At 42.2% G+C, this 25,293-nt stretch overlaps 1 protein-coding gene across 1 annotated transcript in view; it reads left to right on the forward strand.

Moving 5' to 3' along the window:
* SYNDIG1 (synapse differentiation inducing 1) overlaps nucleotides 1–23,051 on the forward strand; it is a 36,017-nt gene extending 12,966 nt beyond the window's left edge. Inside the window, exons 3-4 of the mRNA XM_042464569.1 lie at nucleotides 15,660–15,797; nucleotides 21,815–23,051. Of these exons, the coding sequence (XP_042320503.1) occupies nucleotides 15,660–15,797; nucleotides 21,815–21,973 (297 nt within the window). The 3' untranslated portion in view covers nucleotides 21,974–23,051. The remainder of the gene's footprint in view (nucleotides 1–15,659; nucleotides 15,798–21,814) is intronic.
* The last annotated feature ends 2,242 nt before the right edge of the window (nucleotides 23,052–25,293 follow it).

The following is a 25,293-nucleotide window of genomic DNA, read 5'->3' on the forward strand; positions in this document are numbered from 1 at the left end:
TATTCAAAAATGTTTTGACCACCTATCTATTTAAGGGGACACAATTTCACTATGCCATTGTATTTAATGTGAACACCCTCGGATCATTACTAGATTTTGATATTAATGGCGCAACAACACTGGACTAGGAAACACCATCAGTACACAACGGAGCCACACTGAATATGATACCCCGTACAGCAAACCCGTGACCACATTTTCCTCCAGACACCATAGGTTCGAACTGACAACGCCCTCTGACCCCCCCCGTAGGCCACCCCCCCCCACCCCACCCCCCACCACCCCCCGCACCCTCCCCCCCCCGTTTTTGCTTTCACTGCGCCCCCCCTCCACCCAAACTCTTACCACATCTTCTCCACTCTGTTCTCTCTTTCACAAACACATTACTTTTGTTACTATGCACCTTCATTATTTCATTTCACTGTCCAACTATTTCTTCGCGTCGAATCCCTCCTGTTGTATTCGCTAGTCGTTAGCCGGCTTCTTCTTTTCTTCGTCCTTCCGTTTGGAAGGCTACAGGCTATGTGATGTACTATTGTGGGGTTGATCATTCGTTCACCCGGACACACTTGAATCTTGCCACACTAGCATTTGAAAAATATGGAGGTAGAGGAGTAAATGATGATTGCCTGGCAGAGTATCGTATGTAAAATTATTTATAACTGTATACATTCTGTTCATTTTTTTATCTCAGATGGATTAAAAGCTTAATTAGAATAATTTTCAACATTATTTACATCCAAATCTGGAATTAACATAATGAAAATATACTTTTTAATTTTTATTTATTTATTTCTTTCTTTTAAGATGCCTCCTAGCCACCAGTAGTAAAAAAAAGTTCTTCAACACCAAATAAGTGACGCCATATGCACTGAAGAAGTCACATACCATAAATGCAACCACACAGAGAAAAGAATCAGCACTGCAAATGAACTGAGTGTTGATCGGTCCAACACCAGTGTTTAGAGTGTAAGTAAGGCGCTACATCCGGTTCTTTAAAATCCAGAATTTAATACTTGCAGTTGTAGATGTTGCAATATATGTAAGGTGACTGTGTGTGGGGGGGTCCTGGGGGGTGGGGCCCCCGGCGCCCGAATCCGGGTGACAGTATTTTTATGCCTCCCAGGTTTAAGGTAATGGTAAAGGTGATTGTTTAGTAACCCGACTGAGGGGGATGTATCTCTCCATTACGATCGCCGAGCGTCCACCCGCCATTCTGTCTCCTACCAGGGCCTGTTCCTGTGTGGTCATTGTGGCACAGCACCCCTGCTGGCTTCCACCCTCATTCGCTCGTTCCCCCTCCCACACACCGTACTCTTTGTTCCCCATTTTTTTTTTCGTACCCCTATTTCTTACTCTGAAAACTTTTACCTCACATGCTTCTTGAACCACAAGCCCCGCGTCGGCAGCACCCGCCACTCGGGACCCCTCGCGTTCTTACTTCTTCCTAGTGAAGCGGACTCGCTCTTCTTCCCTATTTTAGCACACTGCGCGCCGAACATGCAATCTTCCTAACCCGCAACACAACGACATCTTCTTCCGCGTCGTCCTTCCCTTCCGTAATGCCACACTCCGAAGACCTTACACCTCCATTGTCACGGTTGCCAGGCACACCAACAAGGCTCCACAATATTTAAGGGAAAAATATTAGAGGTGAGGACTTCAATCCAACCGCAATTCCAGACGACACGCGTTAATTTATCTGACAATGGTCTCAGATTGTGGAAATGGAACTCAGCATCAGGCCACACTAAATGACAGTCTCTTTCTTTAAATTTCTTTGTAATCCTCCTATCGATACCCTCGGCGATCCTTACACCCTCCCACGCATAACTCACTCTCATCGATACCCCACCCAATAAAGCGACCTCACTACCGCCTTGTTCTATCAGGGCAGATAAGACAAACAGCACAGCGCCGAAACCACCATAAGCCCGAATATACTTACATGACAAGAAGGCTCCACCAACACAAATTTGAAAATAGTCATAGAACATCAAATACACTCTATGGATGTACATGCTACCATCAACACGGACCCAGGCACACGATTAGAAACGACAACGACACCCCTGCAACACTACGCAACCAGCAAACCGCAACTTGCCACGACGCACATCAACATACATAGTTTGCCGTCTCACCCAAATACCACACCTAGCAGAGCAGCGGCACAAACACACACACTCAAAAAACAAAAACGTAAACGCAGGCACACCACCATACCCACACCCCACCATCAACCCACACCAACACCCCCCCTACACTTACAAGCAAAGCCAAACACTTTCTCATCCGCCGACACAAACGACACCTTGCGCCCCCACTATTTTAACGGCCCCTCTAATTCCAATCTCAGACCTCACAACCCATACCACACCACCCCCAAACACAACCCCCACTACTTAAACCAACCCCCAACAAAACGACACCTCCAAGCCAACAGCCCAAAACCCAACAAATAAACCCAACACACAAGACCCCCCTAAGAGAACTAATAGACCAATCACACTCCTCCCTATCGCAAAAACCTAACATGCACGAAAGACCCCCCCCCCCACGCCCGAACCCCTTCTGAAGGACACAACAAACCAACCCCCCAAAAAAACTTAAAGAAAGGTAACCTCAAGCCACCACCCCCCCCCCCCCCCCCCACCCCCCCAGACACACAACCAACCAAGTGTAAGCCGACCTACGCACCTAAACCACATCAAAACCCCCAGAAACCGCCTGACCCTTGCCTCACCCACCTCCCACCCCATCCTTGCCGCCCCTTCCTATGCAGTTTTTTCCCACCACTGCGCGTACTGCAAAAACCATCGCTCTAAACCCCAACAACACTTGCCTCTCACGGAAACCCACCCCACCAACCAACCTTACCCACTCAACAGGGACGGAGTAACTCTCAAGCGCACGTACTCCATCTATCTATTACCCCCCACACCTCTATTATAGCCAACAAGAAAAAAACTATGCATGAAACTTCCCACCCAGCTGTCTCCAAACAATAATCCCAGATTAGGACGAGGCATTATAAGGACACAGGTGAGAAAACGCCATACCATACGACCATGCTCTAATGCGCCCTGACAAATGCCCCTCCTCCTCCCGAGCACCCCCCCCTCCCTTTCTAATACAACTGCAGCTGTGCAGTTTCATCCGTCTCGCCCCAGCTGTGATAGGAGAAAACAGCTCTACGGAATGACTCAGTCTCAGAGCTTTCCACAGAAATGGTCCTTTGTTGGCATGATTAGAACTCTTGTTTGGAAAAAAGAGAATTCTGATGCATGCAGAAAGTTATTTCAATATACGTGTTCACCACCTCGCAATGTGGACAGGTTTCTAACTTGCTTGTTATGTAATTGTTGTAAGAAGCTCTTGACCTATGAATGAACCACTGTGTGAAAACTGAGCCCCGATTTCTAAAAATTAATTGCCGATTAGTTTAGGTTCACAGCTGATTGTGTAGTAGCCAGTCCCAGTGTGTGCCTTCTACAATAAAAAGTACTACTTAAATGTTTGCCATTCCGTGAGATTTTTCCATTCACAGAAAAAGAGCATGTATGCATTGTTCAGTTGAATAATTTGGGCATTGCTAAACCAGCGATCTGATAGTACTGTTTTTGCCACTTGAATTTTGTTGTGATCCTGCAACAGTTAATCTGATTCATACTATCTTCAACTTTACATGGATTAGATCTTAGACAAATGTAAAAATAAGACTCTATCTCTTAGATGGAGACAAAAGAGGTTACATTCCTCTCCAGTATTCACTTTTGAAAACTACATCAAGGTTATTTGCTGTAATAGCATGTTTTAATAGGGCTTTTGTGTTTGTTGTGGTTCTCTTGTATTCCTGTTGTTTTTATTTTCTCTTTGCCTATTGCTTTTTACGATCACATTCATATCATTTTATTTGTTCTGATATTAACAGTATTAGCTCTTGACCGTTAAGTGTGCAGTCGTTGCAACTATGTGGTCCTTTTTTAAAAAGTTCAAGCATGATGAAGTTGTGGTCCACACTTTCCACTCCACTGGAAAGAAATATTTACTAAATCAGTTGTGAAGGCCATAGTGAGAATTAAGTGAGGCTGTTGTGTAGTGTTGACAGTAGTCAGGGGTGATGGGGTGAGCTCCTGTCACTAGTCCCAGCATCTGCCAACCTTGCAGTTCAAAAGCATGCAAATGCAAGTAGATGGTATCATTTCTTAGTGGGAAGGAACAGTGTTTGGTGCAATCATGGCTGGCCACATGACCACTTGGACAACGCTGCTCTTTGGCTTAGAAACGGAGATGAGCACCCCCCCTACAGTCGGTTATGGCTAGACATTCATGTCAAGGGACTACCTATATCTTTATAAAATCTTTACGTAACTCTATATTTTGATTTTGCATACGAACCGCCAACTGCTTTGTTTTTTTTAGCCACCTATTAAAACGTACAGATGGCAGAGCTAATTGACCAAAAACTTACTGGGCCAAACCTCCATCTTTTGCCATGAGTGACAGTAACACTGTAGTAGTATGTATGTATACAAAGCGGTCTTGTAGCAACTTTGAGGAAAGAGGTTTGTTGCATAACCTTTTGTAGACTGCTACTTCATCAGATGTGTCACTAATGATATGACAGAGGTCCTTATAGTTTATTGGTGTGATAATTTTAGCATATTTCTTGCTCATTAACCAGCATGATTCCCACCAAATGCCCTAGAAATGTGATTTGTAAGAGCTCAATTTATTTTCAGCAACAAAGAGCTTTTATCAGATGATCACTACAGAGCTGGATAGAGATTTCTTTCATGGTTTCATTTGCATCTTTTTCTTTTCTTCCCTCCCTCCCATCTCGCCTCAGGAAAATGGGATCAGTGAAACCTATTGTGATTCATTGCAGGAACTCCAGTTCATGCTACAGGAGCAGAGAAAAAGAACACACGATGGTGGCTTAGTTGAGCAGAAGAGTGCCGTGCTACGCACCATAAGGTGCTGATACAAAGAAGAGGAATGGTTGATCAACACAAGGCATTAATTGCTGAGGGCAGGGAGGGACTTGTGTCAGTGTATCCAACCCCCCCGTATCAGAGTCGGCCATGTTGGACTCTCTACTCTCCAAACTACTCCAGAAATGACCCAGTGCAACAGCTCCTTGACCCCAGTGCTTTGCCACAGACAATGGAATCCCGTTATCACCCTAAAATCATTCTGTACTCGGAAAGCAGGCTGCGGTCCTGGGGACGAAAATATGAATGCAGAATGCTTGTGAAACACTTTCTTGAGGACAAAGTCACCCACCAAAGGCAGCCTGGATTATCCTGATGCAAATTTGTCACTCTTCCACAGATGGTCAGATCCATACTCTGTCTTATGATGTAGAAGATGAGTGACTTCCAGGAACAGAGGTCAGCCCATTCTCTTTCCTAATGTTGTCAGTTGCATAGTGTCTATGTCAGGAAACAAATGTGTTGCAGGAAACAATTTCTAGTAGCACCCACCACAGAAGAAGATGCTACTACCTGTTCCTCTCTGTAGTCACTTGATCCGGGTTCATGCCCTTCCAGTTTGTCTCCCTCTCTGCATCAGGCATGGGTACATCCTTCAAGTATCCCTGTGCAGCAGACAGATGCAGCCGAATTACCCAACCTAGAGAATGGTTCTTATTTGGCATGTCGAGGCTTGCTTTCTTCCCACCACAAGGCCATTCAGAATAATAAATAATAAATAAAACTTTTATTTATATCCTGCTTTTTGTTACAAACAAAATCAAAGTGGTTTACTAGTTAAAATCATCCAATATCATATAATATCTACAATATCCCCTCCAGAAAATAAAACAAGTACAGTTAAAATTAGTTTTAAAATAAACTATTAATAACAAAATAAACAATGGGCAGAGTGGTAGTGTGAAATATAATATAAGTTGTGTTCATTTAGTCCGGGTTCCTATTCAGGAAGGCCTGCCGGAAGAGATCCATCTTGGCAGCTTTTTCAATGCTGTCTAAATGGTGATTTGCGGATCTCCTCTGCAGGCCATTCCACACTCAGGACAGTTGCAGAAAAGGTCCCCTGGGAGGTGCAGTTAGTCTGGTCTTTATAAGCTACAATAGTTTCCTTCCAGAGAACCTGAGTATGTGGGGTGGATTATACGGAAGTAGGCAACCCCTTAAAAGGTTGGACCCAACCTTGTACTGTGCCCAGAAAACCCATAGGCAGCCATGGAGTGATTTTAAAATAGGTGTTTATGGTCACTTCTAGTTTTTCGTGACCAACCTGACTGCCATTTTTGTCTAATTGTGTTTCTGGACTAAGAGTTGTGTATTTAGAAACTCTGCAAGATGGGGTGGGGGGGGGAACTGTTCTTTTGAGGACAGGTCATTCTTATTTTTGCACCCTACCACTTTTGTGGTACAAGAAGGGAATATAGTCCAGATTTAACTGAAAAAGAAAAAAGTTATCTTCACCTTTCAACCTCAGGAAAGATAGCCCATTTACCACACTGATGGATGGTACAGGAAACAGGTGGTGGAACTTGGATGAATGGCAGGAACGTAGGTTACCAAGAGGCCAGGATCATTGCACCTTATTAGTTGTGGAGAAGAGAACATTTCAGGAGGTGTAGGTTGCACAATAAAACTACATCTATCAAAATTCTTCTTCTACACATCTGTTAAAGGTGCAGAGCTCTATCTTTTTTTACATTTGGTCACCTGCACTAGAATGGGGAACCTCTTTTTGCCCCCGGGCCGCATCCATTTCAACTTCTTGTTGGCTTCATTCTGGTAATAAGTGGGATTCAAGCTAGTACTGTATAGCCATGCTGGCCGGGGTGCTGGACGTTATAGTCCAAAGTGTAACTTTTCCAGATCAGACTATTAGTGAAAAATGGAGATCTGTTCCATGAAGAGAAAAATATAACAGGGCGGTTTTTTTTTTGGTTGCTTCTATTATTTAGATATATAAGGGAAAACCATTTTCTGTACTTACGAATACAGTCCAAAGAATTTATCACTATCACACCACTATATATTCACATGATTTCAGTGGAGACATTTCAGATTGCAGTGTAAATCACACCAGAACCGCAATTCAAGTAGGCATCTTTTGAAAATGCTCTGCTCCGCTTTCCTTAGCCAGAGGTTGTATTTGTGTTTGTGTGTATGTGTAGGTAATGTTGCGGCTTCGGGGAACCAAAACATGTGCACTATATAGCTGTTTTGTGGTCTCGCACAACTTCTGGAAATCCTGGGTGAAGTGAATCCTTGCTTCAAACTTCTGAGGCTGTTTGAAATGTTATTTTTTGGACTACTGCTCCCAAGAAAGGCCATGTTAGCTGGGAGATTCTGGGGATCATATTCTACAAAAAAGTAGTTTCCAAGTAGTTTCTTTGGAATACTCAGGTTATTAAGTGTCTTAGACCCTTCTCACACGAGCAAATTTAGTTTCCAGGGTCCGTGTGAAGGCAAGAGGGCCATCATGGGGTTTCAAGCAGGCGCCATCTTAACAACAATTGGGGGTCTTCCAGGGTTAGTAATCCTCTTTCCCCCCGAATTTACCTAATCCTGGAATGACCCCTGAGCCAGCCTTCTCTCTCCCTCAGAGGCCGAACGATGACAGTTAGGGAGGGAGGAGCCTCCTTCTTCAGGCCAGCCCCTGATGGTACTGAGCCAGCCTGATTGTGTTTAAGATGGCTCCTGATTCCATTTGACATTGTGTGATAAACAAACTTGAAACCCCATGATTGGCCCTGCATTGTCTTCACATTGCCTTCACATTGACTCTGGGATAAGTTCAAATTTTGCTTGTGTGATAAGGGCCTTAGAGTTCTATCCTAGGACCATAATCTTCAACATTTTAATCAATGACTTAGATGACGGGGCAGAGGGAATCGTTATCAAGTTTACAGATGATACAAAACTGGAAGGCTAACTAACACATTGAAAGATAGGAACAGAATTCAAAAGGACCTAGATAAATTGGAAAATTGGGCAGAAATAAGTGAAATGAAATTCAACAGATACAAATGCAAAATTCTACATTAAGGCCACAAAAACAAAATGCACAGGTATAGGACAGGGGGTACATGGCTCAGCAGTACTACATGTAAAAAGGATTTGGGATTATTGTGGTCCATAAATTGATCCGGGATCTATTGCACGTAATTCGTTGCTAAATCCGCTGGCTGAATACAGACCGGATGTGAGCCAGAGGTGTGGTGCTGCAGGGGAAAAAAGTGAAAGCTGTTTTGAAGGAGCTGAGCATGTTCAGCTTGATGAAGAGAAGACAGAGGGCTGACATGACTGCACTCTTAAAATACTCCAGGGGCTGTCACAGAGATAGGCCTGTTCTTTGTTGTCCCAGAGGTTAGGACCAGATCTAATGGTTTGAAGTTACAAGAGAAGAGACTTTGATTGGACATTAGAAAGAACTTCTTGACAGTAAGAACAATTCAGCAATGGAATTAATTGCCTAGAGAAGTGGTGGGGTCTCCTTTGGTGGTCTTCAAAAAGAGGCTGGACAGCTACCTGCTGGAGATTCTTTAGCTTGAGATCCTGCATTGAGCTGGGGTTGGATTCAATGGCCCACTAAGCCCCTTCCAATCTATGGAGCTTATTGCACTGCTAAAAAGACCTGCTTACCTCTCCCGAGCTGAATTCTAATTCGGGAGGCAGCCGGTATCTATAGCATATAATTTGCCACCAAATCTGCCAGGTGAATACAGCCTGGATGCGACCCAGGTCCAAGGAGCAAACCGCTTTTCAAAGGTGAGAGTTTTCCAGCTTTGAAAAGCAGCTTGCTAAGCACTCTTTGGACCCAGGTTGCGTCCAGGCTGTATTCAGCCAGCAGATTCAGTGGCAAATTATGTGCGATAGAACTTGGCTGCCTCCTGAATTAAAATTCAGCTCAGGAGTGGTAAGCTGGGGTTTTATAACAGTGTGATAAACTCCTATGATTCTTTGACTCTATAACTATGGTTTCTGTATATATGTGTGTGCACGCGCACACATGCATGCATCCATGCCTTCAAGTCACCTGTTGACTTATAGTGAACCCATTAATTTCATAGGGTTTTCTTAGGCAAGGATTATTCAGAGGTAGTTTTTCCAGTTCCTTCCTCTGAAATATAGCCTACAGTACCTGGTATTTGTTGGCCTCTCATCCAAGTACTAACTACGACTGACCCTGCTTAGCTTCCAAGATAAGATGGGATCTGGTGCCTTTACTGTATTTAGGCCCTTTATCTATAATCTACAGTTTATCTAGACAGCCTTCACCTGAGCAGTGGTACTGAAGATGACTGGACATCAAGGCCAGAACATTTATTCCCGTACAAATCTTACAGGAAATTATAAACTGAAAACTGTAAACTATAAACTTCTGTTTACAATTTCCTGTAAACCTTGTACAGGAATTAATGTTCTTGCTTTGATGCCTAGTCATCTTCAATACCATTGCTCAAGTGAAGATTGCCTATCAGACATTTGAGTTGCAAAGTATTGCTCAAATGACCTATTCCCATATTGTAAACAAAAGAATATGTACCCCCCCCCAAAAAAAGAACAAATAACAAAATATAAATATATTGAAACCAAGCATTTCTGGTTACTGACTGGATTTACATTTCTATAAAACTGTTGGTTTCTTTTTCTAATTTTTGCCACGGCAAAAAAAGGTCAAAATCAGTCCCTGAACATTATTTTTACAAGACTAGGAGAAGGACAGCTTGCTTACTCCCCATCCCAACAGGGACGTAGCCAGGGTTTTAGGAAGGGGGAGGTCCAGACTAAGTGCCATCATTATAATGGGGCTTGGGTGCGGCGGCACAGCAGCGCGCACCATTCATTTTTCTAATGGAAGGGGGGGGTCCGGACCCCAAGAACCCCCCCTTGGCTACGTCCCTGATCCCAAATGTCATGCTGGCGTTTTAAATAAAATACAGCTATCAAAAGAAATTGATTCAAGACTCATGGACTGAAATCCTTAACCCATGGGAGTAAGATCGCTTTAATTCAGTAGAACACATGTCTGAGCAGAGATGTAAAAAATTCCAAATGTTCTGAAGCGATGGAGAAAAGCCTTTTTTCCAGAAAATAATGAAAATTCAATATTAATACTCTTTATAATTGAAAATCACTTTGATACTTTAGAAATGTAAAGGACATTGGATGTACTCATACTTCAGATAACTTTACAAAAAATATTACTTTTACATAGTTTTAGAAAATGAGGCAGTAAATATGGAAACACCTCAAATAAAAAAATATATATTCATAATTCTAAAAGAAAATATTCCATAATACAATTTCCCCAATTTTTTCAGAAAAAAAATGTTTTTGGGGGGAAACCCGCCACCTTTTTCTTCTTCATTTTCCTCGGTTGGTGGGGAGGTTACATTCAGGTTACACCTGAATAGATATTTATAAGCTTCCATTGTAAATTTATTAGGAAATTTGCCCCTAAGAACACCACTGTTGTTTCAAAGAAAAGGATTTGAGTTAAGTGACATGTAAGAGTTGCACACACAACAGCCAGCTCTTTTGGCTGTAACCGAGACATGAAAGTCAACACTGCACCACAGCAACAGTATTTAATAAATGAAATAAAATGTACGGACCCTTTTATCATGTTAGTGAGCATACAAAAATCAAGAAGCAAAGTACAAAGAAAGGTCACTATAGGCTCTATGGCAGGGGTGCGGAACTGTGTCTCTTCATGTCTCTGGGCTCTGTTCCCGTTAGCTGGCACAGCCACTGGCCAAGGAGGATGAGAGCTATAGTCCAATACCATCTGCAAGGACATAATTTCACTAGCTCTGATCTTCGGACTGCATTCCCTCACTGCCCAAGTATCAGTAGCTGATTGTGTCAAACTAGGATGCATTGCAAATTATTCAGCTGGCTTAATTGAATTAAGTCAGTCAGTTAATGGAAGTTATCTTGCTCTACTCATTCTCTCTGGCAGGCAGGCAGCCTGGCAGCCTGATTAAAGCTTCAATCAAAAGGAGAAAACTGTATTCCCTCGTCTCTTAGTATCAAATCCCTTCAAATAAAAAGAAAATTTCCCAAGTCTTTCTGTCTTCATTTTGGCCAGCCTCTCAAATGCTTACTTGACAATACCATAACAAATGGCACTCTGTAGTTTAGGTATTAATTCTCATAGGCAATAATCCTGGTTCTGTTGGCAGCTCATATAGTGCTTTGAGTGACTATGGAGCTCTCCAGACTATCCCAAAGGGGCGGGCTAGAGGCGCCCAGTTTCCTTCTGGACCAAAAAGAGCCAAGAAAAAATGGGTTCTTTTTGGCACACGGGGACGACATCATCAGTGCGCCATTGGCGCACTGTGATGTGTCCATGACACAAGCACAATGCCCAGAGGTGCAGACGCGATGCCACGCTTGCATCTTGCATGCACATCACATATGGATGGTGCCACATAAAGATGGCACTGTCCATACATGTTAGAATTCTGGAGCGTGCGGATGCTGTGCACTCCAGAACCCTAAAATTGGCCCCAGGCCGCCACAAACTGATGGTCTGTTCTGGGCCTAAATCAGCAATGAGCCTGGGTCCTTCTAGAATACAGATCAGAACTCTTGTTTGACATTCCATTCAAAATGTTGCTCTTTACCTTTTGCTTCATCTCTGTACTTATTAAGTTCCTGCTCAGTATAAAATGAGCTGGTTGCACTTAGGCCAGTCATTACTACTCAGCCTTCCACACCTCACTATGGTGTTGTGATGGCAAAAGGTATAATGTGTTGGGGCAGAAAACAAGTTAGAAGGACAATATAAGCAGGAATACAGATACATTTATCTGGGATCTGTTCAGAACATACATTTGGGATCTGTTTCTATTGAACTCCTACAAAATATTCCCCCCTTGCAAACAGCAGGAGGATCCCATTTTGACTGAGTTGTCCCCAAAATGTTCTTCAGATGATTTATTTTCTGCCAGATCCTTTGTTGTCCATGGGTTGTAGAGCTAAAGTGTTGGTCGTCTTGGATCAGCCAAGATGAAATGTGCTCAGGTATCTGCTTTAGTCATTAAGGCAAGGTTTTGGATGTGTCCCTTGTTCTTGACCTCATCTGCCCCAGGGGCTCTTGTAATTCATATACTGCTATGTCCCTGCAAAGTCAGGCAATATCTAAGGAAGCAACAGGAAAGGTCAGTCGTGCTATGAGAGTGTTTCCCTAATAAAGCACAGAAATTAAGCAGAAATGGGAATTACATTCAGGTTTCTATCTAGAAACTCATCAGATCTGACATTTCTAAACTGTACAGCAATTGCATTTGCAAAGGACTCTGAATTTGCCTGCATTTTCCAACTAGCAGGGAAAAATGGATCAATTCAAAATAAGATTCAGCAGTGCTTGTTTAAAAGGGAACAAAGTTCTAGACATCCAGTCAGAGATCTTTAGCATTAAACTTGTTTGGGCCATGAGAAACTATAAGAAGTTTTGTGTAAGCATTCACTATATCCTCCTAAATGTATTAAACATATAATATAATCTTAATATAGAAATCTTAAGCAGTCTGCCAAAAGATGGGAATGTTTTGAAAATACAGGTATATGAGTGAGGCGCAAGTATACTATGCATATTTGCTCCCTATTTCTGAACTTTTTGTCATTTTGCTCAGTTCTGTGATCAATTCCTGCATGGCCCTTGAGGTCTCTTCCAACTCTATGAATCTATTATCAAATAAGAACCCATAAATACAAAATTAGATGCAAGGGGAAAGAGATCTAACTGAGACATCCCCCTGGCATGCTAGTTTTCTAGTACAAAAAGTTTACTTTTATTCTGTTTTTACTTTTACTTTATATGCAAGAATATCCCCTGCAGTCTGAATCCAGATAAATGTACCCTCTCAAGTACTGTTTTGAGATTCCCTGATTACCACTTATTTCCTATAGACTTCCATGAAAGCCACTGAAAACTGAGCCATGTGTTTTTCTGCCTGTTTTCCTTTTATTCCCAGAATAGAGGGAGAAGTAGGTGCTGTGCAAAATGCTAGTTGGCTTGGCATTATGCAACACATGGTGCTACTCAGCTGTGGTTATGGTGCAATATAATCCACTTAGAGGCCAGTCAGCTTCAAGTAGGCAGCTGCATGAGCATCGAGGACATGCAACTGAAGAATAGGAAGACCTTCACTCTGGGAAAGCCATGGACTACATACATTACAGCCCTGGATGGAACTGCTAAATACTTTTGCGGTTGTCTGCCCTTTCAGCCTATTCCAAGCCTAATCACACTGAATCAACATGCTGACTAGCCCCTGCCCTGCTCTCCTCCCTCAGAGTGTACAGAGTGAAGGCCAGCAACAGAGAAACCTTCACATGAAACACTGACCATACAAAGGCTCCTACCTACACTAGTGTGTTCAATGCTGTGTGCAAGCTAGTTAGTATGACCCCTCTTGTGTGTCAGTTCTCTATGCAAGGGGATCTTCAAGCCATTCCTGGTACATCTCAACTGGCATTGGTAGTGAAATAGGTCAATGGTCAAGGGGGAGCCCATGGAGGTCCATTAAAGGAGAAGGCATCTCACTTGCATTCCTGGAAGCAGGTAGCAGAAACCATTCAAAGTCCTATGTCAGCTGTCCTCAGATGCCACACCTAGCAGGTTGTAAAATGGGATCCTGGCCCATGCCATGCTGATTTCATGAAAAACATCAACAGTGACATGACAGCCTGTTTTAGGGGTTATCAACAATGCTAGGCTCAAGTTCACCTTATTATATATGGACAGATACGAGAAGAGAGGAATGAAATTATTACTATTGCTGACAGTAATGTTCTTCTTTCACTTTTCTCTACCTCTACCTCCTAGTTTCTTTTAAAGAGCTACTGCTACAAGTAGTAGGGCTCCTTTTGGCAGCCACCATCTGGTATCTGCAATTTTCATTTCCAAAAATGTCCATAATGATACTACAACCATAGCAGTCTGGAAAACAAAAAAAGAAGCTGGTAGCTGTCAAGGATGGCTGACCACCACAATTATATCTGTGAAGGCAGGATGGGTACTCTCCATTTCTTTCCCTGACAAATGCTTCAGGGACTCACAAATCTCACCTTTTCCAAATTTCAGCCTGCAAGCTTCCAAGGGAGGATGATGATAATGCTTTGGTATAGAATGCCCAGTTTCTATCTCCTTCCTCTAGTAGGGCAAGCAAGCAAAGCAGGTATCTCCAAACAGTATCTGGGCAAGAAGTCAGACAGAAAGCTGGGGCAAAGAAAGTATAAAAACATGCCCAGTGGCTACATCTTTTCCCCCCTTTAATTTTTACTCTAGAAAAAGTGCAATGCCCCCAATCTCAATCTGGATTCTTGTGTGGTGATAAGGGGCTTTCACCCCTCTCCCAACAATAACCTCTCAAGGTTGGGGGGCACCATGTGTAACAGTGATCCATTTACTTAATGGGCCACTATTTTGTAATGAAGAATGCAGGCAGTGGAGGCCTGATCCAGCTTGGTACTGTAGTATCGGTGGATAGGAACTGCTTCAAACCAAAGAAGTGCTCCTTTGGTTCCTGAACCTCTAAGGAGGCAGGGATGTCTAAGGCTTGACTAACTGGATACAACCTCTGGGACTTAGAATATCTTCCCTAGGTTTCAGATTGATCTTTTTGATGCTGATGAAAGGGCTGATGAAAAGCAGGATGACAGGAAAAATCATTCCCACAAGTCCCTAGGTTTATGGAGGACCTATGAGAGTTGACAGAGAAGGAAAAATAACAGTAATCGTAGAATTTAGACAAACCACAACTTTGACAGTTTTCTCCAGCCCATCTGTCTCCCACCTCAGAATAATAACACTGGCTTGCCTTACAAGATTGTTGTAAGAACAGTGTACACGAATCACTTTGCATAAACGAAACGTGATATATTGTTGCATGCATACTCTGTCCTTCTTTCAATGGTGGGAAGTAAAATGGTAGTATAGACAGATCTTGGGGATGGGAGAGAGTACTGGAGAATTAGAGTGCTAGGGGGTCTTTGTTATTATGTTAAATGTAAAAGGGAAAAACGTAGGCTCCTTGAAAAATGCAGCAGATCATCAAAGAGTACCTCTCTGCTGACTGTATACCTTCCCTCCAAACTCTTTCAGCTTCTGCCTGGTAGAACTCCAGCATGGTACCTGTTTTGTTCTCTTAACCCCTTCCTCCCCATTCACCCCATCCCACCTCCACATGTCCTCTAGAACAGTATTAAAAGTGGTGGTTCATGGACTGGTGCCAGTCCCTGGTAAGTTTCCAGGAAATAAAGAAATAATTGTTGCCAGCAGACACAAATGTGATGTCAGTTCCTGGCACATTGGGGAGGATGCCTATCCTCGACATCAGATAGCTTGAGATGCACTGTTGTAGAGCACTTTTCTCAGTTCACTGCAGAGTCATTAGTGCATTCAAGAAAGCATTGACAGTAATTAAGCTTGTTTTATGCACTCATTCACAGTGATCAAGCAAGTCAAACTCCCTTAGGTCTGTTTCTTTTAATATGTTTTCAGCAACTCGATTTACTTTTAGTAAGCTACTCTGTACAGAATTCCGAAGTTAGCTTTTTAAAAAAAAGAACCACTCTGGATCTTGGTGCAGGCAGAAAGGATCTGCATCACTTAATAAGAGGTATCCTCTTTATGTGTCCTCCCTCTTGCTGTTTCAGAGTGATTACTCAAGCGACACTGACAGTGAAGACCATTTCCTTATGATGCCACCCAGGGACCATCTTGGGCTTAGTGTGTTCTCCATGCTCTGCTGTTTCTGGCCACTGGGAATCGCTGCCTTCTACTTGTCACATGAGGTAATGTAAACTTTTGCTGTTGCATTTAGCAGTCTGCTATCCTATTTATGCTGTAGTGATAGCATGTGACGAAAACATTGAAAGACTGGATAAAGGCAATTAAACTGAGTCAGCTGCTTGACTCATGTGCTAGGATGAGCTTGTGTTTTCATCTCTGTTGTACTGTAACAGTGAAGCTATACAGCAACGGTTACCCTCTCTTGTTTGATACTCTGATCCTGTCCTGCTGATAATATCCATAAGATTTGTCTATTGCATGTACAAGGAGGTGCTCAAGTGTTCTCAGCCCAATCAAGAAGGGAATGACTTAGAGCCATGACACATATTCACCCCAAAGTTCAAAACACTTGGCACATCATTTCTTAATGTTTTTTTTAACCCTTCCAAACAAAACAAAGCAAAACCCCTGATGTCTGGTTACTGAAATACTGCTCTACTGTTGCTGTCACCTCTGAATCATTCAAAAATTTCCTTCCTTTCAAACTCATTTTAAGGTTTAGGAACATGGGCACTTGTCACTCAGCTTGCATCATACACTCATGGATTTCCTTTGGAGTTTTCTTCTGCAGGAACAGGAACTTCATGACTGCCTAGAGTTCAGCACTTGAAAACTCCACATTTTTAGCCTACACTTTTGCCTACACTTTTTAGGGTAGAACTCTTCAGTGTTATGCACCACTTACTCCAGCTTCAGTACTCCCCCAAACCTGAAAAGAAGAGGGTTGGGACTGAAAGACTAAGGGGCTAATATGTAAGTTATACACAAGTTTGCAGAATGCAATTATTGCCTACATGATGCAGATGTTATGGTGGGCACTCAAATAATAACGATGCTTTTTGGTGCACAAATGAATTTGCAAGGGCCCTTTTTATTTCAAACTGAAAGGTGTTTTTTAAAAATTCCTAGGCTACATGAAACCTAGGAAATATGTATATGAAACAAAAATATATGAAGCAAAAAATTCAGGTAGATTTTTATATGAAACCAAAAACAACATTGCATTGGATCTTTGGTAAAGATTTTCCCCATATTATTAAAATGGGATGAGAAGAAGTTATTTCCATTAGATGTTTTAAATGCCTTAGGACTTTATCACACAGAGGAAATTTAAACAGACATTTTCCCAGGACATTCACACGATCGCAGGAAAGATTTTCCCATGACGTTGGAATTTAAAAAGACTTATCCCAGGAAGAACCAGGAATGTTCCAGCAACACAAATGAATTTGTGGGAATTCACTGGGAAACCGCGTGAATGATTTGTTGCTGGAGTATTCCTGGTTCTTCCTGGGATAAGTCTTCTTTAATCGCGATTTGTGGGAAAATCTTTCCAGCAATCACACAAATGTCATGAAAAAATGCCTTTTAAACCCCTGATCTCCCCCCCCCCCAGTTTTTCCCTGTGTGATAAAGTCCTTAGTAACATTTATCTCTTTATGCTACCACTCTTTACCTGAGTCTAAGATTGCTGCCACTTCCTTCTCTTCTCCATTCCCATTGTATATAGACAATGAAAAGACCCTTAATTTGTATAATGAGCATTTCTATTGTTTTGGTACTCTAGAAATAAATGGAAGGGAGGAGAAAATAAATCAAATGTAATTTCTTGCCACTGTGGATTGCAATTTGTATTAAAGGGTGGTCTAAGTAATGGGTTTCTGTGCACAAAACTCCAGAAAAGATGAATGCATGTAGCACATGTGATCATTTACATGCTATTAGTTCCTCCTAACACCTGTCAGTCTTGCACAACATCACTGCAGAGAAAAATACAGAATACAGAAGAGGGAAGACATACTGGCCCTAAGAAGATGGGCCAAGATAGCACAGGCTGAGCCAGGATAGATTGGTGCCTGGGCTGGTGCCGGGATGGGCAAGTGTTTACATGCTTGCTCTTCCCCATGGCACAAATCTGCTCTGCTGTATTCCCCTTATCTTACACCTTTGTTGCTGCTAGTGAGACACCCCCCTCCCCCATTGCTTTGTCTGATGTGGAAATGGGGCACCTTGCTACGTGGTTGCAGCCAGTGCCCCACCAGACACAGGACCAGGGGGCTTCTTACTGGTAGCAATGGAGGAGTATGGTAAAGGTCTCAGTGGGCTGTCTGTTTTGCCGCAGTTTGTCACAGAGCTTCCATGAAACTCTGCAGCAAACAGTGCATCATTTTGACCCACATTAAGGCCCTCTTTCCCTGGGATCAGGCCAGATTCACCAGATCTGCATCCAGTCTGTCAGATCTGGGCCCGACCTGGCGCAGGCTAATGACCTGTGTTGTCCAAACAGGATGGTGCAAGGCTGGGATAAACACAGACAGCCCCCCTGTGAAAATGGTTGAAGATCATTTTAATAGCAGGCTAGGCAATAAAGACATTTAAGAATGATCACTGCTGAAGGATCTAAGACCTTTACAAGGAAATCTGTGCTGTTATTTTTCATGCTGTCTGCCATTAAACATGCTGGTCTGCCTGTGCTGTTGCTGATAGGAAGTCCCCAACTTAGAATTCCGTTAGTGTATTGCATTTGCCATAGCGTTTATTTATTAATGCTCTTGGCCTGCTACTGAAAACATTTCAACCCAAAGAGGGTGTTAAATTGGCTCATCAGTCATCTTGATGCCAGCCACAGTCTGGCAATAGAATTATTTTTTTAAAGTAACATTCTGGAACTCAGAGTCATTGCAGAGGTGCATTCAGGACAGCAAAGAAGGATTGGATGGAGAAGGGGTCTTACAACAGGGGCACATGAGTTCCAGTCTGTGGTGAAAGATTTTGTCATTAAGCATGGCAGAGTGACAGTGATCTACTCTAGAGGCCAGGGCTAGGCAGACATCATGCTTGCAGGATCAACTTTTTTACTAGAATTCCACATTCTGTCTGTCGACAGAGGCGCATGAGATCTAACACCTCTGAGCACATTCTGAGCCTAGGTGTTCATTTTCAGTATGAGAGCTGAACCAATTGTACAGTTCTTTCACACAAAACCCCATTTGTGGCTATTTCATTTCATCAGCACAATTTAGGTGCGAAATGTCACGCTGCTGCTGCTACTGCCACCACGACCACCACCACCACTACTACTACTACTAAATAGTTGGAAGTCAGAAACTCTTGCCAATGTTTTGAAAATCAGTGGGGATGTACCACTTGGTGTTCTTTCCATCCCTGATGGTACTTTTCTTGTGCAAGCTCTGTTCATTTCAGTGCACAGGAAAACTTCCCAACAGACAGATCTCAAAAAAAAAGACTACAACTCCCAGAATCTCCAGTCAGCAGGGCCACTGCCAAAAAACTTTTGGAGCTTGTGCCAGTGAATTGTGCCCCTTGTCAGTTACTGGGAAATTGACTCCTATTTGGAATTTCCATTCAGACTCCAACATGTTTTGGGGGCAGTCCGGTTTGCATTTACTAGAGTTAGTGTTGTTTCTTCAAGGACAGAAGTGGGGACAAGTGACCATCTGGATGCTGTTGAACCACAGTTCCGACTGAACATAGGCAGATGCCACACTGCAGAATTAATGCAGTTTGACATCGCTGTAACACTCATGGTTCCACCTATGGCATCCCGGGATTTGTAGTTTCTTGAATGTTCCAGAGCTCTGTGACAGAGAATGGTAAATATTTTAAAACTACAAACCCCACAATTACATAGCATTGAGCCATGGCGATCAAAGTGGTATCAAACTGTATTAATTCTGCAATAGATGCAGCCTCAGTCAGGAGGGATTTGGCAGCACCTCCAAGACTAATAGAAATATTTCAATATAACCTGTCATGGACTCCAGTCCACTTGATCAGGTGCACAAATTTGCATCTTACTCGTAACATGTGTGCATCAGCTTTATCTCATGGACTGGAGCTCATGAAAATTTACACTGCAATATACAAGTCTCAACGGTGCTGCTAGATCCGTCCTCCTCATTCCCTTTGCTTCTTATGCTGAAACAGAGTAACATGGTTGTCTCCTTGAAAATTACTTGTAATTTTAAAAGTTTTTAAAAATTAAAAGTTAAAAATGTTATTGGTTGGTTTTCATACAGTGAACAATTCTAATATGATACCCTTACAAATATCAACTAAAGAATCACTAAAAAGCCCTGGTAGGGGCGCAGTAGTTAAAAGCCAGTACTGCAGCCACAAAGTTGTGAGTTTGATCCCAGAGGGCTCCAGCTTGACTCAGCCTTCCATCCTTTCATAGGTTGGTAAAATGAATACCCAGCTTGTTGGGGGCAATTGGCTTATAGATTGTAAAATGCTTAGATAGTGTGAAGTCAAAGGCTTTCATGGCCAGCATCCATAGTTTTTTGTGGGTTTTCTTTGTGGGTCTATTGTGGCCATGTTCTAGATGAGTTTATTCTGACGTTTTGTTGGCATCTGTGGCTGGCATCTTCACAGAATGTTGACCTGTAAGAGTGGGGAGATATATAATATATATAGATATATATATATATATATATATATACTACCTGTGTGACCCTGTTGTAAGGAGGAGTGATTCCCATGTTAATTATCTATGTATTGTCTGTTTTGCTGGCAGGGCCTCCAGGTGGGAGGATATGCAAAGGGGAATTAGCATCTGCTTAATTTGGTGATGTTTTCCCACAGACAATGATCACCAATTAAGAGATGCTAATTCTCCCTTGCATATCCTCCCACCCAGAGGCCCTGCTAACAACAACAGAACAATACCAGATAAACATGGGAATCACTCCTCCTACACAGGTCACACAGTATATATATATACCCGCTTCTTTTCCGGTCAACATCCTCTGAAAATGCCAGCCACAGATGCCAACAAAACATCAGGAATAAACTCTTCTAGAACAGGGCCACATAGCCCAAAAAACCCACAAAAAAACTATGCTTAGATAGTGCTGAATTCAGTGGTATAGAAATGTAAATGATATGCTACTGCTAAAAAGAGAAAGAAAAAGAGCTGTGGTACATGCCCTGGTTTTTAAATGGTGTGTGACCATTTCTGCATTTAAACATTCTTTATGCACATAGTTTTTCATCACAACGCCTATATAAAAGTTATATTGTCCAGAGGGGATGCAGAATTACAACTGCCAACCAATCAGTGATATACTGTGCTACAAAACTGCTGTTTAGAACAAATGTATGTCTATTTTACAGTGCTCAAATATGTTTCTTTTTAAACTTGAATTGTTAATTTTTGAAAAACATTTGTCCAAAATGCAACTGACAAATAAAAATGAAAACTTATCAACAACCACATAAAAAGAAACAGAACTATTTGGCCAACTTAAGGCCCGGGACAGACCGCCCCAAAAGGGCAGCCTGTCAGTGGCCTATTTCCCTATGGAGGGAAACCACAGTCATCAAACCATGTGGATTCCCTCCGGAGTAAAAGAGACTGGTGTTTCCAGGTTCTTTTTAAGGTGCCGGAGTGACGTTGAGAGTGTGCCACTGGTGCACTTGCAACGTAAGCAATGTTGGCACCGTGCAGATGCTGTGCTGTACTTACATCACAATGGTGGCACCCGTGTACACAGGACGCCACCATTAGTACACCGTCACTCTGTACTAGGGTTAGGGACCGTGCGGTTGGTGCATGGTCCCTATCCCTAGTATCGCCGCCGCCACGCCCCTTTCGGCCCAACTGTCTCAGGCCTAAGATTCATATATGACAATGATATCATTGTCCTTTATGTTTTTAAAGTGTCTAAATTATTTGACACTTAAGATTCAGGATTGCAGCTGAAAACAATCTATTTGCATGTTGCAGAAACGGATATCAGATGATAAAGATAGTAAAATCACAGGTTAATTCCCAAGAAACTCTTATTTGGTGTGTACGTTACCATCTTATGTCAAGATTTAATAATACAATTACTGATCTTCATAGCATCCAGCTATTTCTACCTTGGCAGCAGATAAAATTACAACAATAGAACCTTAACTCTTATATTTGTATCAATGTTTCTTAATGGTTCAAAAAGTCTCCCTTGAAAAGTTGAAGAGTTCACTAAAGATAGCCTTTTCTTCTCCTCTGCAGACAAATAAAGCCATTGCTAAAGGAGACTTCCATCACGCAAGCTCCAGTTCACGGCGGGCCCTCTTCTTGGCTGTGCTATCCATCACAATTGGAACAGGCATTTATGTAGGGGTTGCTGTGGCACTTATAGCATACCTGTCCAAAAATAACCACTTATGAGACTGGAAGAGTTGGACTGCTACAGAAAGCTACAAGAGACCACGACATTTCAAATATCCCTACACAGGGTTGCTGCAAGAGTATTCAGCCTGAATTCTGAAAAAGAATGTTCTAGGTTTTTTCAGATCTTCCAGTTTAATGTGAATGTTGGCAATACTGTCATTGCAAGAAGCCAAGAAATATTGGTTCTTTTTCAAGATCAAGAGATATCTTCAGGCCTTGTTTCTTTGCAGATTGCTGCTGGTCTGAGCAGAACAAAACCAAACAGAAACTCTGTTAGGTTGAATGTAGGTTCTTCTTGTCAAAAGACAACAGAGTTATGAATGCACAGAACACAAGTCTGATGCCCACGCTATCAATCCCTCTCTTCATGTTGGATTATTAAGAGCCACAAACAGATGACTCAGTGCATATGCTTAACTATGTCTCACATATGAAACAGCTGTAAAGTGGATGACACATGGAGCCCAGAGGCCTTATGAGGGTGAGCAGCAGTGGACAAACTATGAGGCAAAGAACAGTAGAGTTGCATGAGATGGTAGATTTGGTGTGTCATTGAGGGCAGAAGAGTGGGAGAAAGAGGTATTTCATTCATGCAGCAAACTGCCAGGAGGAACTCCTGCATAAGCTGCACTAAAATTAACACAAGTTGCGAACAAGTACAGTAGTGTTCTTCTGCCAGTCCCATTTATCCTGGTACAGTTTACTTGGGAGAACTTCCTGGTGTATTGTTTATAGGGGGATTTGGATTGTACATCTTGGTTGCCAGAGGTCTCATCCTAAAAATTACTTGCTTGCAAAGCATGCAGTTCTTTGTGGCAGCATCTCTCTTACTGAGCAGACTTTTTCAGCAGCTGAATATAAGAAGCTAATTGCCCATAAATTTCATGGCAAGGCATGAAATACAATAGCAGAGCATCGTTTGGGTCAACGCTCTTGATAAAGGACAGTGGGATATCAGCCTAATGGCATAGGACTTCATTCTTGGCTTATGGACTGAGCAATGCTGCAATACATTCCTCATTCTCTAGTGGCCATGCCCTTCCTGCTAAAAGTTTGAACAGGCAATGGGCATATTGTAAACCATGTAATTCATATTAAAAAATTCAGTTGAAAATAGTAATCTTCATTTTGCGTTTTACTACTGTTTGTTTCCTTTGATGTTTCTTTGAGCTTCTAAAGCAGCATTTTACAGAATACTGTGAAACTGTTTACTGCAATGAGTCATTGCATTATCTGTTTTATTTTTATCAGCACTAGTCATTTTTCTTTAAAAGATATAAAGGTGTGGAACTATTTTTCTGCAAGTTCATGCAATTTGTTAAAATATAAGGGATACTGATGTTGGCACATGTTGCCCTCCTTTGATAGAACTCATGGAAACAGAATTAGCTAGAAGGGGAAAGAGTCTTAAATCCCTCTGTGTAGATTTCTGGGCTGCACATCAGAACAGGGAAAAAGCATTTCCCAGAGAGGGCATTTTACATCTAAGTTTTGTCTAAATATAAATCCCAGCTCCAAATGTGAGCGTGTCAAGAGGGTCTTCAGCAGAACTCTCTTAATGAAAAGACCTTTCCATATATTTTTCTAATGTTACAGACATAATATTTGAGATTAATTTAATCTGTGAAAAATAAATAAAATAATTATTTGAGTTAGAGTCAGGATCTCTACTTGGCGGTACCATCTTCTACAGTTGCATTCCTAACAACTGCACTATAATTGCAGGGGCAACCATGGTTGTTATGGGACATCTTATTTCCTCATGAGCAAAATGTACTGGCCATTGGTGGCTGGCATCTGTGTTACTGGTAAGGCCACCTTGCTATTGCTCATTGTTGAAATATGCTTTTACTGTGACTGCCTATCACTATAATGGTACACTGTTGCTATAGTCTCCTTAGAAATTATTGTTCTTCCACTACAAGTTGCTTCAGCATTATAACAGTGTGGTACTGCTGGCTGGGAAGGAGTAGAACAGACATGTTGTTGTGCTGGAGCAAGCTCTGTTACAGTAGTGTCCATCTTGCCAGGATCAGACTGCAGATGGACAAGATTTCCACAACAACTCTATCAAGCATATCATACCCCTCAAAACACATACATGTATATACACACACTACAAAGAGGGAACTGGAGCTAGCAAACAAGCCATACAGTGAGTTAACGGTTGGGTGCAATTAGAGGAGATCAATGAAATGAGTGGGACTTGCTAAGCCAACACTTATGAAAGCCATTCATTCAAAGAGTCTATTCTAATTTGGCTAACAAGATTTAGCATAGTGATCCCAAAGGAGCCAGTGTGGCATAGTGGTTTGAGTATCGGGCTGTGACCCTGAAGACTAGAGTTTGATTCCCAATCCAGCCATGAAACTCACTGCGCGACCTTGGGTGAGTCACAGGGGAAGGCAATGGGAAACCTACTCTGAACAAATCTTGCCAATAAAACCCCCTGATAGGTTTGTCTTAGGTTTGCCATAAGTCGGAAACCACTTGAAGGCACACAACGACAAACCCAAATGAGAGACAGAAACCAGATAAGCTAGAGAAAAATTACATTTTTACTCACTGGGCCACACAATGTTATTATCCATATATATTCAGGGGAAAAAAAAACATTTTATGACTATCAAAATTCCCAGTTTTGAAACATCAAATCATGATGCCTCACTTTGAAATATCCTCAGGGACTGCTTTTTCATCACAATTTGATGGACAAGGAGAACCCTCCCAACATGATTCATGGAAATATCTTGGTTCCAACAGGAAGCTGATAAAATCCATTGGATGTCACTAGCTTCCCATGGAAGCTAATAAAGCACCCAACAATACCCACATCCCACCAACACTACAGGAAGAGATCACTGTTTGTTTTCCAGATCTCTGTAGAAGCATTTCGGTGCAAGGAGCACTGGTAGTTAGGGATTCCATTCAGATTTCTTATGGCTACAATTTGAAAACATGGGGCCTGAACAGACAGGCCAAAATAAAGCTGCTTCAGTCACTTTGGAGGTATGCTGTTTAAATGACACATGCATCTTAAGAGGCCAGAAGCTGCACCAAAGCTGCACTCCAGTCCTTAGGACTGGAGCATGGCTTTGGTGCAGCTTCCAGCCTCCTAGGATGTATGCATCATTTAAATAGCATATCTCCAAAGTGACCCAAAGGAGCTTTATTTTAGCCTGTCTGTTCGGGCCCATGGTCATATAGTGTGATCCTTTGCATTGTTACTCAGAAATAAATCTTATTGACTTCAGCAAGTATACACGCATAGTAATCCATCCTTAAACTAGCAATATTACAAACCAGACCACAATTAT

This window comes from Sceloporus undulatus, chromosome 4, assembly GCF_019175285.1.
Source record: "Sceloporus undulatus isolate JIND9_A2432 ecotype Alabama chromosome 4, SceUnd_v1.1, whole genome shotgun sequence".
In the NCBI taxonomy this organism is placed as follows: Eukaryota; Metazoa; Chordata; class Lepidosauria; order Squamata; family Phrynosomatidae; genus Sceloporus; species Sceloporus undulatus.